The sequence below is a fragment of the Zonotrichia leucophrys genome, chromosome 25 (genome assembly GCF_028769735.1).
Source record: "Zonotrichia leucophrys gambelii isolate GWCS_2022_RI chromosome 25, RI_Zleu_2.0, whole genome shotgun sequence".
Classification (NCBI taxonomy): Eukaryota; Metazoa; Chordata; class Aves; order Passeriformes; family Passerellidae; genus Zonotrichia; species Zonotrichia leucophrys.
Window position 1 is genome coordinate 1692198 of NC_088194.1, and position 15345 is coordinate 1707542.

At 52.3% G+C, this 15345-nt stretch overlaps 2 protein-coding genes across 2 annotated transcripts; one reads left to right on the forward strand and one right to left on the reverse strand.

Moving 5' to 3' along the window:
* Nucleotides 1–206: 206 nt before the first annotated feature.
* Nucleotides 207–9379, reverse strand: CCT3 (chaperonin containing TCP1 subunit 3). The gene is made up of 14 exons (XM_064732784.1): nt 9246–9379; nt 7100–7161; nt 6544–6594; nt 6399–6461; nt 5712–5808; nt 5244–5361; nt 4873–5059; nt 4384–4533; nt 3824–3956; nt 3281–3362; nt 2985–3165; nt 1917–2162; nt 1215–1346; nt 207–540 (listed from the first exon to the last, which is right to left on the reverse strand). The coding sequence occupies exons 1-14, from the start codon at nt 9274–9276 to the stop codon at nt 436–438; spliced, it is 1638 nt and encodes a 545-aa protein (XP_064588854.1). The 5' UTR covers nt 9277–9379; the 3' UTR covers nt 207–435.
* Nucleotides 9380–10298: 919 nt separating this feature from the next.
* LOC135457942 (cilia- and flagella-associated protein 45-like) lies at nt 10299–15104 on the forward strand. The gene is made up of 10 exons (XM_064732785.1): nt 10299–10898; nt 11218–11359; nt 11708–11878; nt 12026–12204; nt 12339–12468; nt 12703–12849; nt 13273–13386; nt 13591–13784; nt 13938–14162; nt 14895–15104. The coding sequence occupies exons 1-10, from the start codon at nt 10447–10449 to the stop codon at nt 14971–14973; spliced, it is 1833 nt and encodes a 610-aa protein (XP_064588855.1). The 5' UTR covers nt 10299–10446; the 3' UTR covers nt 14974–15104.
* Nucleotides 15105–15345: the final 241 nt, after the last annotated feature.

The window sequence follows — 15345 nt, forward strand, 5'->3', positions numbered from 1 at the left end:
CGTTGCCACAACTTGCTGAACTTCTTGTCTTTGTCCCATTCCCCCACTCCTTCCCAGGGCTGCTCTCCATCCATCCTCCCCAGTCTGTTTGTGTTTTGGGGTGCCCCAATGCAGGTGCAGCACCTGCCCTTGGCCTGGCTGAACCTCCCGGGCTTGGCACGGACCCCCTGCCCAGCCTGTCCCAGCACAAGGATTGAAGACAGAAACAGCCTGAAACAATGTATTTATTTTGAGGTGAAGAGAATTCTCAGTCAGTAACCCTCACCCCACAAGCAGTGCAGTGTTGCCACTGCCTTTTCCCCCTGCCCAGGGTATTTTCCATCCCTCCTGGACTTTAAACAAACTTTTCCAGGCTCAGCCTTGAGGCCACTGCATTGAGCTCCTCCCCATGCCAAGGTCAAGGCAGTTGGTTCTCTCCTGGGAAGACTCAACCTCTCACTCCTGGGCTGTCTCTGGTGCTGCAGACTGCTTGCTTTGGTTGTCACCCTTCTTTTTGTGCCCCGAAACGATGTCATCAATACGGAGGAGGAGGACTGCAGTCTGCAGAGAAACCCCAAACCCAGGGCTCATTCAGAACTCATGACAAAAAACAAAACCCAACCTGCCCAGCTTTCACACCACACAATCATCAGCCTGGGCTGAAATGGCTCTTTCAGCACAGGAAAGGGGAAGGTGTCTCACAGGCTCGTAGGAGCAGCAAGGGGCTGCTCTCCCACCACCATGGAAACAAGGACACCCTTTATTCTTGTTGACTGATACAGAAGGGACACAGTATCCCTAGACAAACAGCCTTTGATCCAACACCAGCAAGGTAAGGGCAGGATCTGTAGCGAGAAGGGCAGCTGAGACATGGCAGCCCCAGGCAGGCAGAGGGACAAAGCTCCCACCACCACTGCTGATTCCAGCATGTTGCTGACACAGGATTGCTCAGGCACAGCTCTGTCTGGCACTGGAAGCAGTGAGAGCACTCTGCACTGTTTACAGGAAAAGGTGGGATGAAATATGATGAAATTCAGCTGCAGGATCAAAAGTCCTGGGAAAGCCTGAGGCTGGGCTCCCACATCCCTCATTATCCCACCTCCAGCAATGAGTTCAGACACACCAGCATGCCCTGCATGGGTGTGATGCCCACCCAAACACCCCAGCATGCAGGCAAGGATGTCCTCATGTCCCAGATAATACCCACAGAGACTCAAGTTTCCACCTCTCCTTACCTCCACAGCTGTTTTGTAGGTCTGAAGTTTGACAGCCAAGGGCTCCCAGATCCCCAGCTCCTTCATGTCAACCAGGGCTCCGGTCTCCCCATTCACCCCCCATGTCTGGCTGCCTTCCTGAGTGTGCTTGGCCTGGAAGCAGAAGGACAGTGTGGGCGAGATAGCAATTTCCCTTCTGGAGTCTCAAACTGACTACGTGTCACAGACATGTTTTATGAAAAATCCTTTTCTTAGGATTCTTTCTCCTGAGAAGCTGAGAGGCCTTAGAAATGAAAGGTAAACAATGATTATCTGCTGCTGTGGAATGCAACAGGTGGATCTGTGATTGGTCTCATGTGGTTGTTTTTAATTAATGGCCAATCACAGTCACAGGATTTTATTATCATTCCATTACTTTTCCTTTCAAACCTTCTGATGAAATCCTTTCTTCTATTCTTTTAGTATAGTTTTAATATAATATATATCATAAAATAATAAATCATCCTTCTGAAACATGGAGTCAAGATTCTCATCTCTTCCGTTGTCCTGGGACCCCTGTGAACCCCACCACAACTACGGCCTGAGGAAACTGTAACAGATCATGAGAATATTCTTGCTTTTGGAGTTTATACAAGAACATGTTACTGATAGCACAACAAGGGCACTGTTCTGAACTGGTGAAGCAGGAAAGGGCTGAGTCTCGCCTGGTGGCACATTCCTTACCCTGAGTGAAGTCAGAACACGGATTGTACTGGCGCCACAGTTCTGGATCAGCGTGCGAGGAATGACCTCCAGGGCCTGGGCCACTGCACGGTAGGGCCACTGCTCCACTCCTGTCATGCCCTTGGACTTCTCTGTCAGTGCATGGGCCACGGCCATCTCAGTGGCTCCCCCGCCGGGCACCAGCTGCGGATCCATGAGGACATTGCGGCACACCTGCATGGCATCCTGCAGGTTGCGCTCCACCTCCTGCAACGGGGACACAATCACAACATTTTTGAGGCTGGAAAGCTCTCTAACGTAATCAAGTCCAAGCATTCCCCCCAGCACTGCCAAGGCCACCACCAACCCAAGTCCCAAGGTGCCACATCCATACATTTGCTAAATCCATCCAGGGATGGTGACTCCAGTACTGTCCTGAGCACCCTGTGCCAGGGTCTGACCACACTTTCCATGAGGAAATTTCCCCCAATATCCACTCTAAACCTCTTGCCCTGTAACTTGTTTCTAGGGTGAAGAGCCTGACCCCCAGTGGGCTAGACCCTTCTGTCAGGTAGTACTAAACTGTTGGGAATTTAGCTGACTAGAGACTGGAAAAGTACAAAGCCGTGGCTAATTCCAAATCCTGCACCTGCAAGATAGTGTGTCCTTGGGCCTAGCTGAGTATGATAAAGAAATGGACAGCGAGACGTGAGAAGTAGAGAAGGTAGACCCAAAGGAATGAGGAAGAGTTAATGGTATAGTTTAACCAATAGATTGCTTGGCTTACAGAATATTCATAAGCTTATTATTTGCTGTATAAGTGTTTGATGCTTTCTTCAATAAACTGGACCTGTGATGAACCATCTGGTGTCCTGGTCCCCTTCCTTCGACACTAAACAGGGAGCAATAAGGTCCTTGCTGAGCCCCCCCAGCTCCTCCTTGTGCTCCAGACCCTTCCTCACTCCACTGCCCTTCTCATTATTACCTGGAGCACCACACCAGCTGAAAGCCCAGCCCACAGTCTGCTGGCCACGACTCACCACAAAGGTGGCTGGCACAGGAGGTGAAGCAGCCCATGCACTCACTCACCGCTAGGATTTCCTTGCTGGCTCCCCTCAGGATGATGGTGCAAGCTTTAGGATCTTTGCAATCAGTGATGAAAGCAAAATACTCATCTCCTATTTTTTTCACTTCAAAGAGCCTGGCACCGGTTCCCACATCCTCCTCCCGGAGCTCATCGGTGCGACTGACGATGCGAGCCCCACAGGCCCTGGCACAGCAAAGCACAGCATCAGACACTCAAAATCAGAGCTGAGAGAGTGAGAGCACAACAATTCCGTGTCAGGCACAGTGGGAAGGGGCTCCAGACAGGAGCCAACACCCACCTGGCAATCCGGTTGTTGTCAGTCTTCCTCACCCTGCGGATGGCGGTGATGTTGGCTCTCATCAGGTAGTGCTGGGCCAGGTCTGAAACAAGGTTTGTGGAATTTCAGTAACGAATCAGCAATGTCATGTCAAATGTCATCTGTTTATCAGTTATCAACCCAGCTATTTTAACTCCAGTCTTTGAAGCAAAAAGGGTTATACAGGAGAAAAGCACCCAAATGTAGCTTTTAAAACCAGGCTGCAATGCAAAATGGTAGCACAGCTCTCCAGGGGTTAAGACTCAGCTTCACTTGTATTTTGGTATCTTTCCCAAATGCTGGAAAAGCAAAATATTATTGTAGGAGGCTACTTCCACAAAGCAACATCAAGGATGAACTTCAATGCCCTATTTGCTGGTGTACACCAGGTTTGGGAGGAGTTGTATTAGTTTGCTGTTGTGTTTTTAGTTTTGGTTGGGTTTTTTCTAAGTTCCTGAGCAGTGCATTTAACACAATGAACCTCACTGAGATGAATTCAACACCAAGGATCACGTGTGCCATTACCAGAAACTCCTTTTTCTGTGATGACCAGATCTGGCTTGACTCTTATCAGATCCTCACACATCTGCTGAATGTACTCTTCCTCCATCTGCAGGATTCGGGCAAAGTCTTCCTCCCTAGTAATTTCAATGTCAGTCTGTACAAAAGAGGTGTAAACAGTTTAGGTGTTCATTCCAACCTTCACAGTATTAGACACACCTTCCCCAGCTTCAAGCAGCTCAACTCCTCCAGTACAACCAGGGAAAGAGTCAGGGATGAAAACCAGTGATCAAATAAACTGTGACACTGTGCCAGTTGAGCATTAAGCTTATTTCAAGCTCAGAAATATTTCTTTTGCTCTTGACCAGCACTCAGATACACAAATCACTGTAGCTGCTTCAATGAGTCAAAATGCTGTAGCCTCACTCCTATTTTTCTAGAGCCCACAGCAGAATTAGCCCCCACATTCAACAGACTTCTGAAAGGTAGAACACAGAAAGCCTTTCCCCACCTGCAGTTTTAAAAATCCATCTGCATTTGTTTGTTTTACTCATTCTAAATCAAGACCTGCAGATGTCTCTTACCTGGCTCTCTCCTTTCTTGTACTCCAGTGAGCAATCCAGAAGGACGATGCGTGGATTCTTAATAAGGCGACGCATTCTGGGATGGGTCACGTCTTTATTCACCATAATTCCACGCAAAACACACGAGTCTTCACTAAACCCACCTGGGATCTGACAGAAACAAAGATTTAGATTTAAAGTGGGAAGCCACGAAAGAACTTAAGAATTTTTAAACATTCTACTCTCTGACAACATGTTTCATTTTCCATCTTCCAAATCCAACTGAAATTTTATTTTTGACAGGTACTCTTCAAAAAAAAGAGTTGAAATAGCAGCCCGTGTTGGCATTGTAAAGGAGCATGGCTCACAACACTGACTGAAATGTCTTCAAGGATTATGTCTGCAGACTGCAGAGAAGTAACACAAAATTCTTCCCAACACACCCTACAATAAACTAGTTCAGACCAAGAAAGGAGCACGAGGATAAGAAACAGTTCAGGACAAACTCACCTTTTCTACTTTTGCATATTTTTTAATATCGATTTCTTTTCTGCCATTTTCTTCAAACTCCACAGTCTTAACAGCATCAAGAGCAATGCTGCAGGCCAAGTCAGACCAGCGGTTTATTGCCTTGGTGTTTATTGCACTCTTAATTATTTTAAGCATCATCTCTTTATTGTTCACATCCACTGGAGTTCTGAGATAAAGGAAAAACCAAAGAGCAAACTGAGTGTTAATTCCAAGCAACAATCTAACCCTTCTGACTCCCTCTCCAGCTTTGCTAAGTTGTGTTTGAGTGACACAAATGCCTGAAGGAGCAGCTCAAAGCAGTACAGGAAGTTCACATCCCTCCTCTCTAACTTCCACCAGCCCATACTCACCCAATTTTCTTCAGAATACTGATCATGTCATCCAGAGCCTTACGATAAGCCCAGATGATCACAGTTGGGTGCATCTGCTGCTCAAGAAAGTGTTCAGCAACAGAGAGCATCTCTCCAGCTAAAAAAAAAATTAAATAAATCAAAATTCTCCAAGCTATTAGGACAATCAACAGTCAAGAAAGGAGAGCACATACAAGAATAAAAAAATGTCCTCTATCCACACAGACAGCTTTAACATCACCTATACCTTTCTTTACACTTAACTGTGGTTATCATGGGGAAAAAACAACTTTCCAAAGTGTGGAGCTGATCACCTTTGAGTGTCATCAACCTAGCATGCTCTTGCACAGTAAAAACCCCCTCTCCATTTCAAGATTAGTAAATAATTAGGATGTGTCTCATCATGGGCTCTGCTTACAAAAAAGGGTGAACTTTAGCCTACTAAAGTGTTTGAGTCTGTCTCCTTACCAAGAATAATGACAGATGTGGTCCCATCTCCAACTTCTTCGTCCTGAGTGCGGCTGATCTCTATCATCGATTTTGCAGCTGGATGCTGGACTTGAATCTAGGTAAGAGCAAGGATGGGGCATGGATTTGTCCCAGAATATTAAAGCAGAAATGGCTCGTGTCACTCAATGGAACAAATACCACACCTTTAATACAATCAAAGCCATTCTGTCCAACAACAGCAAGGCTTTTTCTTCCCTTTTGAGACCAAAACCAAGCCCTTGTATTTGACAGGATTGTGTCTCTTCACTGTTTTTCAGGCATTTCAGTTTTTAGGATGTTCTTTTAACAGCTCTTGCACCAGACACGCAATAATGATTTCTAGCTCTCATCATGTGGCATTGTGAACACCATCTACTCAAAAAGTCTCAATGCAGTTTATAATAGCTCAAATTACCAAAGAATTTGCATCAGTCTTGTAAATACTCCATGAAAATCTCCCACTTCAGGATCAAACCTACACTTCTGTAGAGCAAGAATACCTGCTGGTATTTCATTTCTCCCCAGTGAGAACCTTTCCTGGAGCAGCTGGTCAGCCCTTGCTGGCTCTCAGGACAGGTGGGGAGATCACACAGCCCCACTGTCACCCAAAATTCAGGCACACACTGACTTAATGTTAAGCAAGAAAATCCTTTAGGAGAAACTTACTTCTCTAAGAATAGCATTGCCATCATTGGTCATCACAATTCCACCCATGGGATCCAAAAGCATCTGTAACCACAAGAGAACCAACACTTGACTGCTCTGTCCCACATGTGTGTCACTTCTAATCAGCTGCAGGACAAGTTCTTACCTTCATCATTGCTCTCGGTCCCAAACATGTTCGGATAATGTCAGCAATAGTCTGGGAGGAATCAAAGAAATGAGGTAAAATACAGGAGGGCATCAAAAAGTCTAAAAAAACCCCACAGTGAAATCAGCAGCCCCTGCAAAATTGAAGTCATCCAACAACTCTGCTGTGGAGTTGATTGAGTTGTTGAGATATGGGTTAAGAATTGTATGGAAATGAGAATATGGGGATTATCAACACAATGGAACCACTCTAAATTATTATCTCAGTCAGATGTCAAAATTAAGAGACTTTCAGACTTTGCAGAGAAAAGGGGTTTGGTTGGCTAAATCCCTCCATGGTTATTTATAGGGTAACCCATTACATGAACAATGCAGATATTTTGGTTTGATACAGAATTTTTATGTAATAGTACAGAAATCTTCTGCTAACATAGAAAATTATTTTCTATGTTGCTTCTTCTTCTACTCTACATTAATATCAAATAGAGAAAATATGTTCCACATTCAGTTTTCCCTCTGAAATATATGAATACACACACTGCCTGAGAATTTGGTACCTTTGCAGCAGTGATGTTTCCTGTCTGGACTTTTCTTCCAGACTCACGTTTTGTATTCTGACCTAAAGAATACAGAAAAAATAATATTAATCAAGTACAAAACATCAAGGATGCAGTCACCTCTCAGTCACACATTCAACACGTGACCAGATTGAAATTCAGAGTTTACAATACAAATACTGCAGTCATGATGAGAATTACATTGATAGAAAACTGTCAGTGAAAACCAACATTCCCTGTAACAGAACTCCCTGTTAGCATCCTGAGACAAAGCTTTGCAACCCCAAAACAGAACATATTACCCCAGAAAATCAAACTGCAGTGACTCACTAGATCTGCCAGCTCTCACAAAGCTGAGGAGTTGCTGTTGTACCAAAGTGCTCAGTCAAGAAAAGTTACAGAGGTTCATGTACAGTAAGCAGAACTGAGTGATCTGAAGTTAATCCTTCGATGTCACTTTGGCACATGAGGGTGAGGAGCAGCTGGAGTTCACAACCTCAGCTAGAGAGCAGCTATCAACAAACTCAGCCCTGGGGCATATTTGGGCTCAGGGATGCTTTTCTGCTATTGCAAGCCTGGCCCGAGCATGCCCAGATTTATTCAGGAGCAGATGCACATGCACAGACAGGTGTAAGACAGAACAAAAGGAAACAGCAGCAAGAGCAGCACCACATCTCAGGCAAGCAGTCTCAGAAAAGGAGTGGTGGGCTATGACAGTCTATTGCTGCCTCTTGGGTTAACAGAGAACAGAATGGATGCAGTAGAGAATGAGATACCCAAACAGAAAAAAACCCCAAAACTCTGGGAATACCTTATGTTGGTGGAAGGTGAGAGAATCACAGAATGGTTTGGGCTGGAGTGGATCTTAAAGACTATCTCATTCCAAAACCCTTTCATGGGCAGGGACACCTACTAGAGTAAAGCTCCAAGCTCTGTTCAACCTGGCCTTGGACATTTCCAGGCATGGGGAAGCCACATCTTCTCTGAGCAATGTGTGCCAAGGCCCTACCACTGTCACAAGGAAGAATTTCTTCCCACTGTCCCACGTAATCCTGCCCTCTGGCAGTGGGAAACCATCCCCTCCTATCCTATCACTACCTGCCTTTGCCTCAAGTCCCTTTCCAGCCCCTTCGGAGCTCCTTTAGGCCCTGGAAGGGGCTCTGAGGTCTCCCTGGAGCTTTTACTTCTGTAGGCTCAACACCCCCAGCTCTCCCAGCCGGTGTCCAGAGCAGAGGGGCTGCAGCCCCTGGATCATCTCTGTGGCCTCCTCTGGACGGACTCCCCAAGAACTGGGGTTCACATGGGGTTCAGACGGGGCAGGACAAAGCAACGTGGCTGAGAAAGATGTGAGGACAGCGGGAAGCACGGAACGCTGCCAGAAAAGGTCTGAGGGCAGCGGGGCTCTGGGATCCTGCTCCTGCCGGCACAGGATCCCAGCGGCCGTGGGCAGGGAGCTGCCAGGGGGAGCTCGGGCCGCGCCGAGCGGCAGCGATTCCCGGAGGGGCTGCAGCCCTTGGAGCCTCTCCGTGGAGTCCTCTAGACACGCTCCAGCAGCTCCGGAGATCCAAGAGCTGGATCCCCGGCAGGGCAGGCGGGCCCGGCCGGAACGGGCCGTGAAAGGGAGCCCGGCCATGAGGAGCCGCAACATGGCGGCACGGCGGGGCGGGGGTCCGGACCGGCCATCCCCGCGCCCTCCGCCCGGCAGTGCGGGCCGGGCCCGCTCTATTGTTAGAGCGTCTAAACGCCGGCATTTACCTTCTATTCTACAAGCACGCCAGCTAACTCCCGTTGCTAATGCCATCCTCCACCTACACAACCAAATCGGTGCATTACAGTTCCCAATATTTAAACTCTCACATCGCACATTAAACCTAGTCGCAAGCCTAGCCCTACTCCTAGCCTTCATAGTTAAAGCCCCCCAATACGGTTTACACCTATGACTCCAGAAAGCCCACGGAGAAGCCCCCATTGCCGGCTCCATGCTACTACCTGCCCTACTCCTAAAGCTCGGAGGCTAGGGTATCATACGAATCACTATCCTAATAAACCCAGCATCAAATAACCTCCACTACCCCTTCACCACCCTAGCTATGAGGTGCACTAATAACCAGCGCTCTCTGCGCACGACAAACTGATCGGAACTTACTAAGAACCAGGACGGGGCGCGGGCCCATCATCGCGGCGGAACCTTCTGGAGCCTCGCGGAGCCACCACACCACCCCCCCCCGCCACCGTCAATGGCGCGCTCGGCTGGGAAGTGACGCTGAGCGCAGGGGGCGGAGAGCCCGCCGCACCCAAGACCGAACGGAGGGGAGGAACGGAACCCTGCACAGCCCCGGAGGAGAAGCGGCGGGTCTCGCGGGGTTGGGCGCGGAGTGAACGTTTCGCTGCCGCCTCCCCGTTGCATGCGGTAGGTAGCGGGTCCGAGATGTCACGGCGAACTCGACTCGTAGAGGCAGAGCTCAGCGAGCCCCCCTCGCTCAGCAGGGTGGTCTCGCCCAGCCCGCCCTGCAGGAGCCCAGCGGAAGGACGGAGGGCGAGGCGGTCCCGCCTGTCCGACCGCGCCGGCTGCGTCCGGGACCGCCGGATCCTGTAAGCCCCTCCGGGGCTCTGCCTGCCTTAACCGCCGCCGTGGACCAGCCAGGTGTCCCCCGGCCCCAGTTTTGTCAGGAGCAAAGCACTTTTTTATTATTATTATTTGTCTGGGTGGGTGCGGTGCCGCTGCGCCCATCCCACCGCCCCAATAAACGGATCCTCTTCTTTCCAGGGTTGGATGGTCGTGATTTGGGGCTGGGGGAGGGCTGGGGGCTCCTGATGGATTACAAGGGGGGGACCCTGACTGGGCGTGCAGAGACTCCAGGGCCGGGTGGAGGGGTGGGGCCACAACTGGGGGCGTGGTTTGGGCGGAGTCAGGAGGGACTGGGCGGGGCAATGGGAGGGGCGGGACTGGGGTGGAGGGGCAGAACTGAGCAGAGGGGCGGGGCTCGAAAGGGAGTGGCAAAGGTAAGGGGTGGGGCTTATGGGGAGTGGCGGGGCCGTCACTGGTGACACTCCGACGTCCCGGGGCGGGGGAAACACAGCTCTCCCAAGCCCCGCCTATTTCAGCATAAGCTCCGCCCCTCCTGCCTGAGGCACCACCCTCAATTCCCCACCCCTGCCCGTCACGCCCTGCGAGCTGTTGGGGCGTTGCCATGGCAACAGTCCGTCCCGACACGTCGCTACAGTGACTTTGGACACGCTGTCCCCGTCGGTTCAGACACATCCCAGCGTCGGTTCCACCACATTGTAACGGTCGGCTCCAGGACAAGAGGAAAAATACCACCGACAGCCCCGGCAGTGGCAGTGGGATGGCAGCCACGACTGCCGGCACAGGATCCCAGTCCCTCCGTGCCCGGGGCTCGTCCCGGAGGTCCCTCCTCGCCCGCCGTCTCCAGCTTTCACCGCCGGGATTTCAGTCCGTCCGTCCCGATGGCTCCCCAGACCCCCACACCCTGCAGGATGTCCAGCTCCTCCCGCTGACCCCCAGCCCCTCTGTCCCCTCCGGACGTGCCCCCGACACGCCGCGGCCGATCCCGGCAGAGGGCCCAGAGCTCCCGCTGGGATCCCTCGGTGTCCGGGGAGCGCCAGGAGAGGGAAGGGGTTCGGATCCCTCAAACTTTTCTATTCTGCAGGTGACGGGCTCCAGCGACCCTGTGGTGATCTCTGAGGATGTGCCAAAACATCCTCGAGAGCTGCTCTCCTTCAAGCCCAAACTCAAGACCATCCAAGTGGTCACCCAGGACCTGATCCGGGAGCTCATGTAAGGCTGTGCCCCAGACCTGAGGGGTTTTTGGGCCCAGCAGGTGTCAGTGCAGCATCCCAAAATCTCTAGGGAGCAGGGACTGGCAGTGTGCCCTGGCCACCCCTGGGGATCCTGTCCCCTGCATCCCTGCCTGGTGCCACTTTCACCACACTTTCCCTTCCTGCCTCACCCCAAAACAAGAGAGCCAGGTCCCCACGGCTTCCCCAGCACTTCCCATATTGATCTGGGCTGACATGGTGGCTGAGTGGGCAGCTCAGGGAGCACAGGGACCTGTTGGGGTCACCATGCCACTAAGCTCTCTCCCTGTGCTCCCCAGCATTCCCCAGGAGAAGCCCCAACCGTGTCTCATCATTGGAGAAAAGGAATATGAGAAACTTAAGGAATCAGCTCGAGCCCTGACTGAGGTGGAGCGTTGGGACAGGCTGAAGACGCTGAGAGCCAGACAGGACGCTGCTTTCGTAGGCATTTCCCTTTCTGCTTCCCCCTTTTCCTGCTCCCTAGCAAGCTCTAGGGGTGGTGACTTCAACAAGAGGGTCCCTTTTGTCCCTAATGTTTTGGGGCACAGGGTAGGCTGCAGGGCTCAGGGCTCCACTGAGAGCTGGGCAGCATCCCTGAAATTGTGCCCAGCACTGCCAGCCTTCAAAGGGCATGGGGTGTCTGCCCAGAGGTGTGGGGAGGGGTGCCCATGGACATGCCAGGAGCCTGACATGTTCCCACTCAGTGTCGGGAGTGCAGCACCTGAAGTGTGACCCCTGTGAGCCCTTGGGAAGGTGGCCAGGATTGGGCAGCGCTCTCTGTACCCATAGGAAGCCCTAAAAAAGGCCCAGATCGAGGAGCAAAGAAAGGCAGAGCTGGAGGACAAGAGAAACCACTGGAGAGACATGGAGGAGGAGCTGCAGCAGGAGGAGCAGAAGCTGCTGCAGCGGGCGGCAAGGATGAGGCTGGAGCAGGAGGAAGATGTGCGGGAACTGAACGCGGTAGGGCCGGCACTCCCCTCTATCACCTGGCATTGCTGAGTCTCCCCTGCTCCTTGTGCTCCCAGGCTCTTCCTCTCCTTCCCTGGCCCTCCCTGCTCCCTGTGTCCCAGTGCGGCTCCGAGCCACAGACACCTCTTGTCCCCACAGCTGTTCCTCAATGCCAAGTGCAACATGATCTGGGACAAGCAAGTCCTGGAGAAGCAGATGATCCTCAAGGAACTGGCAGAGGAAGAGAAGCGCCTGGACAAGATGATGGAAATGGAGCAGGAGAAGGGCATGGAGGTCCAGGAGGAACTGGAGCGCCAGAGGAAGCAGGAGCTGATGAGGTGAGCAGGAGGCTCCCTCTTCCCCATGGAGGCATCTGGCCCATTCCAACCACACCAGCCCTGTCCATGCCAGCATGCCCATGATAGGGAGCAGGATGAAGCCATAGGAAACCCTTCTGCTCTTGTATTCCTAGAGCCCGGCAGGGCATTGTGAAACAGATGGAGCAGAATGCAGACGAGCGGGCATTGAGGGCTGAGGAGCTATACCAGGAGGGCCAGAGGCAGCTGGAGCGACTGGAGCAGATGAAGAGGGAGGATCGGAAGGTGGGAGCAGGGAATAGGGAGTTGCAGGGAGGTTTCCACATGGCTGGAAAGGGATTGGCAGAGCTAGATCAGCCACACTCAGGGAGTGGGGACAGCAGCCAGCAGGATCAGAGCTCTAGTCCCTTGGGGACATTGTGACATCCTAGGGAGGTGGCCCAAAGCATTCCTGCCCTGGGTGACAAGGATGGAAGAGCACTCAACTTGGTGATCTCCAGCCCTGCATGGCATTTCCAGGCCTGGGAGCAGAAACAGGAGCGACTAAAGCAAATCTATGCTGATATTAAACGTTTCAACATGGAGAGCCAGAGGCTGAAGGATCAACAGCGGGAGCAGGAGAGGCTGGAGGACGAGCGGGTGCTGGAGCAGCAGCGGCAGAAGGCTGTAAGAGCAGTGGGCTCCTGGTGGGGTGGGCAGGGGCTGCAGGAGCTGTCCTCGGGCTCTGTCCCACCCTGGGGCTCTGTCCCATCCTGGGGCTCTGTCCCATCCTGGAGTTCTGTCCCACACCATAGGGCTCTGTCCCACACCATGGGGCTCTGTCCCACCCTCGGGCTCTGTCCTACCCTTGGGCTCTGTCCCACCCTGGGGCTCTGTCCTATCCTGGGGCTCTGTCCCATCCTGGAGCTCTGTCCCACCCCAGGGCTCTGTCCCACACGATGGGGCTCTGTCCCACCCTAGGGCTTTGTCCCACCCCTGAGACTCTGTCTTATCCTGGGGCTGTGTCCTATCCTGGGGCTCTGTCCCACACCATGGGGCTCTGTCCAACCCCAGGGCTCTGTCCCATCCCTGGGGCTCTGTCCTCCATAGGAGCATGAGGCCGCCTTGGAGGCAGAGCAGCACCAACTGCGCCTGGAGAAGGAGAAGGAGCTGGCCCGGCTCAGGGCCACACAGGAACGGGCCCAGGACTGGCAGGCAGAGCAGGTGAGTGGCCCAGGAACAGGTGATGTGCTCCCCTGCCACCGTCCCTGTCCCCAGACTGGTGAAGGGGCAGCACCCCTGGATGTGGGGGGTCTGTAGGACCAGCCTCTGGAGCCAGGGGACATCCTGGAGCAGAGCCAAAGCCACAGCCAAGGGCTTCCAAAGGTGCCCCTGAGGGAAGCTCAGCACTGTCCCCTATTTGGGCAGGATGCTCTGAGAGCCAAGAGGAACCAAGAGGTCGCAGACCGGGAATGGCGGCGGCGGGAGCTGGAGAAGGCGCGAAAGAAGGCCGAGCTGGAGAAGCAGCTGAAGCAGGACCGGCTGGAGCAGGTGGCCCAGAAGGAGCAGTACCTGGCCATGCAGGTGCAGCAAGACCGCCAGGAATTCCAGAGGGTGCTCAGGTGAGGCACATGGGACTGAGGGATGGCTGAGGTGGTGGCCAGGGGGCTCCCAGTTCCAGCTAGTTGCTCTAGAGGCTCCAGTGCCAGCCCAGGTGCTGTGCCAGGTGTGAGGGGCTGTGGCAGGGTCCCTGAGCCAGCCCAGCTCTTCCACAGGGCCCATCAGGAGCAGTTGGAGCGGGAGAAGCTGGAGCAGGAGCAGAGGGAGCTCCGGCAGCGCGCCCACGCTGAAGATCTCTGGCGGCAGATCCAGGAGCTGCAGCAGCAGCGGCAGCGGGAGCGGGCGGCTGTTATTGAGGAGGGCCAGCGGCTGCAGCAGGAGGTCCAGCAGCGCAGCCAGCGCCTCACCCAGTTCAGGCAGCAGAAGCTGCAGGAGTTCAGGTCAGTGCTGCTTTCAGGGCTCCTTCCTGGTGTCCCAGCTGGACCACCCAGCTCCTGCATCCTCAGCAAACGGGACCATCCTGTGGGGTCCCAGATCCATCGGGAGCCTCGTTATAAATGATCAAATCGAGAGCCAAATTGAAAAGAAAATTTAGCAATGATTTATTAAATTGTCAGCGAAGCAGAATTTTGATCGGGGAAAAAAACCACCACAGCCAAGGGAGTGTCGAGCCAGGGTTTGGTGCTGGGTGAACACCTCTGGGTGTCAGAGTCTCCCCTGTTCACAGAAGTGAGCTCTTATACAGTTTATTCCACCTGAGGCAGAAATCACTGAATGTTCCTTTGTGTCCCTTCACATGCAGAATCGGGGCTATACATGTGCAGGGTTAGACAAAAGTCTGGTTCCAGGTGTCTAGATGTTGTCAGAGCACTCCACATTCACAAGTAACAGGGAGGTGCTGGTAGTAGATACTATCTTCAAGGTGCAGATCACTCTTGAGTAGCCCAGACACTCCAGGGAAGTCAGTGATCATGGCCCAGGAAGGTTCCATTTTACGTTTACAAACTCAATATTTTCTTTACATAGTCTGGGAACTAATTGAATGAAAATAAGACTCTGCTCCCAGCTGGGGTGGTCAAAAGACATAGCTTGGATTTTACAATATTTTATACATTAATAGCATGAATCATCTCAACCATATACTACAGCCTGATGGATTCTTTCCTTTGCAGAGCCACTGGAATTCCTGACAAATATTTTGCCCAGGTGGAGCGCAGGGCGCGGAGCCGAGCCAGCAGAGCCCCCTCCTAGGCCCAGCCCCAGCAGGAATTTATTGGGGGCTTTGCGAGGAAATCGTTCCTTGTGTGACCCTTTGGACTCTGAACCTTGTTGCTGTTGGTTTTGTTCTCTGGTTGCTGTTTCAGGAAATTGTTCTTCACTCAGCCCATTGGGATCTTTGTGCCTCCACTGGGAGGGAAAGGGGCAGCATCCCCTGGTTTTAGTGGCAGCCCAGAACTGGAGAATCCCATTCCTAAAGCTCGACAAAGCTGAACAAACACCATCGCTGCCAGTTTAACCAAAAAGCTGCATTTTGGACTAAATAAGAAGGAAATAGGTCCTGTGCCCCCTGGAATAGGGAGGAGCCAGGGAAGCCATGGGTGTACTGGGAGCACTGGGAGGGGG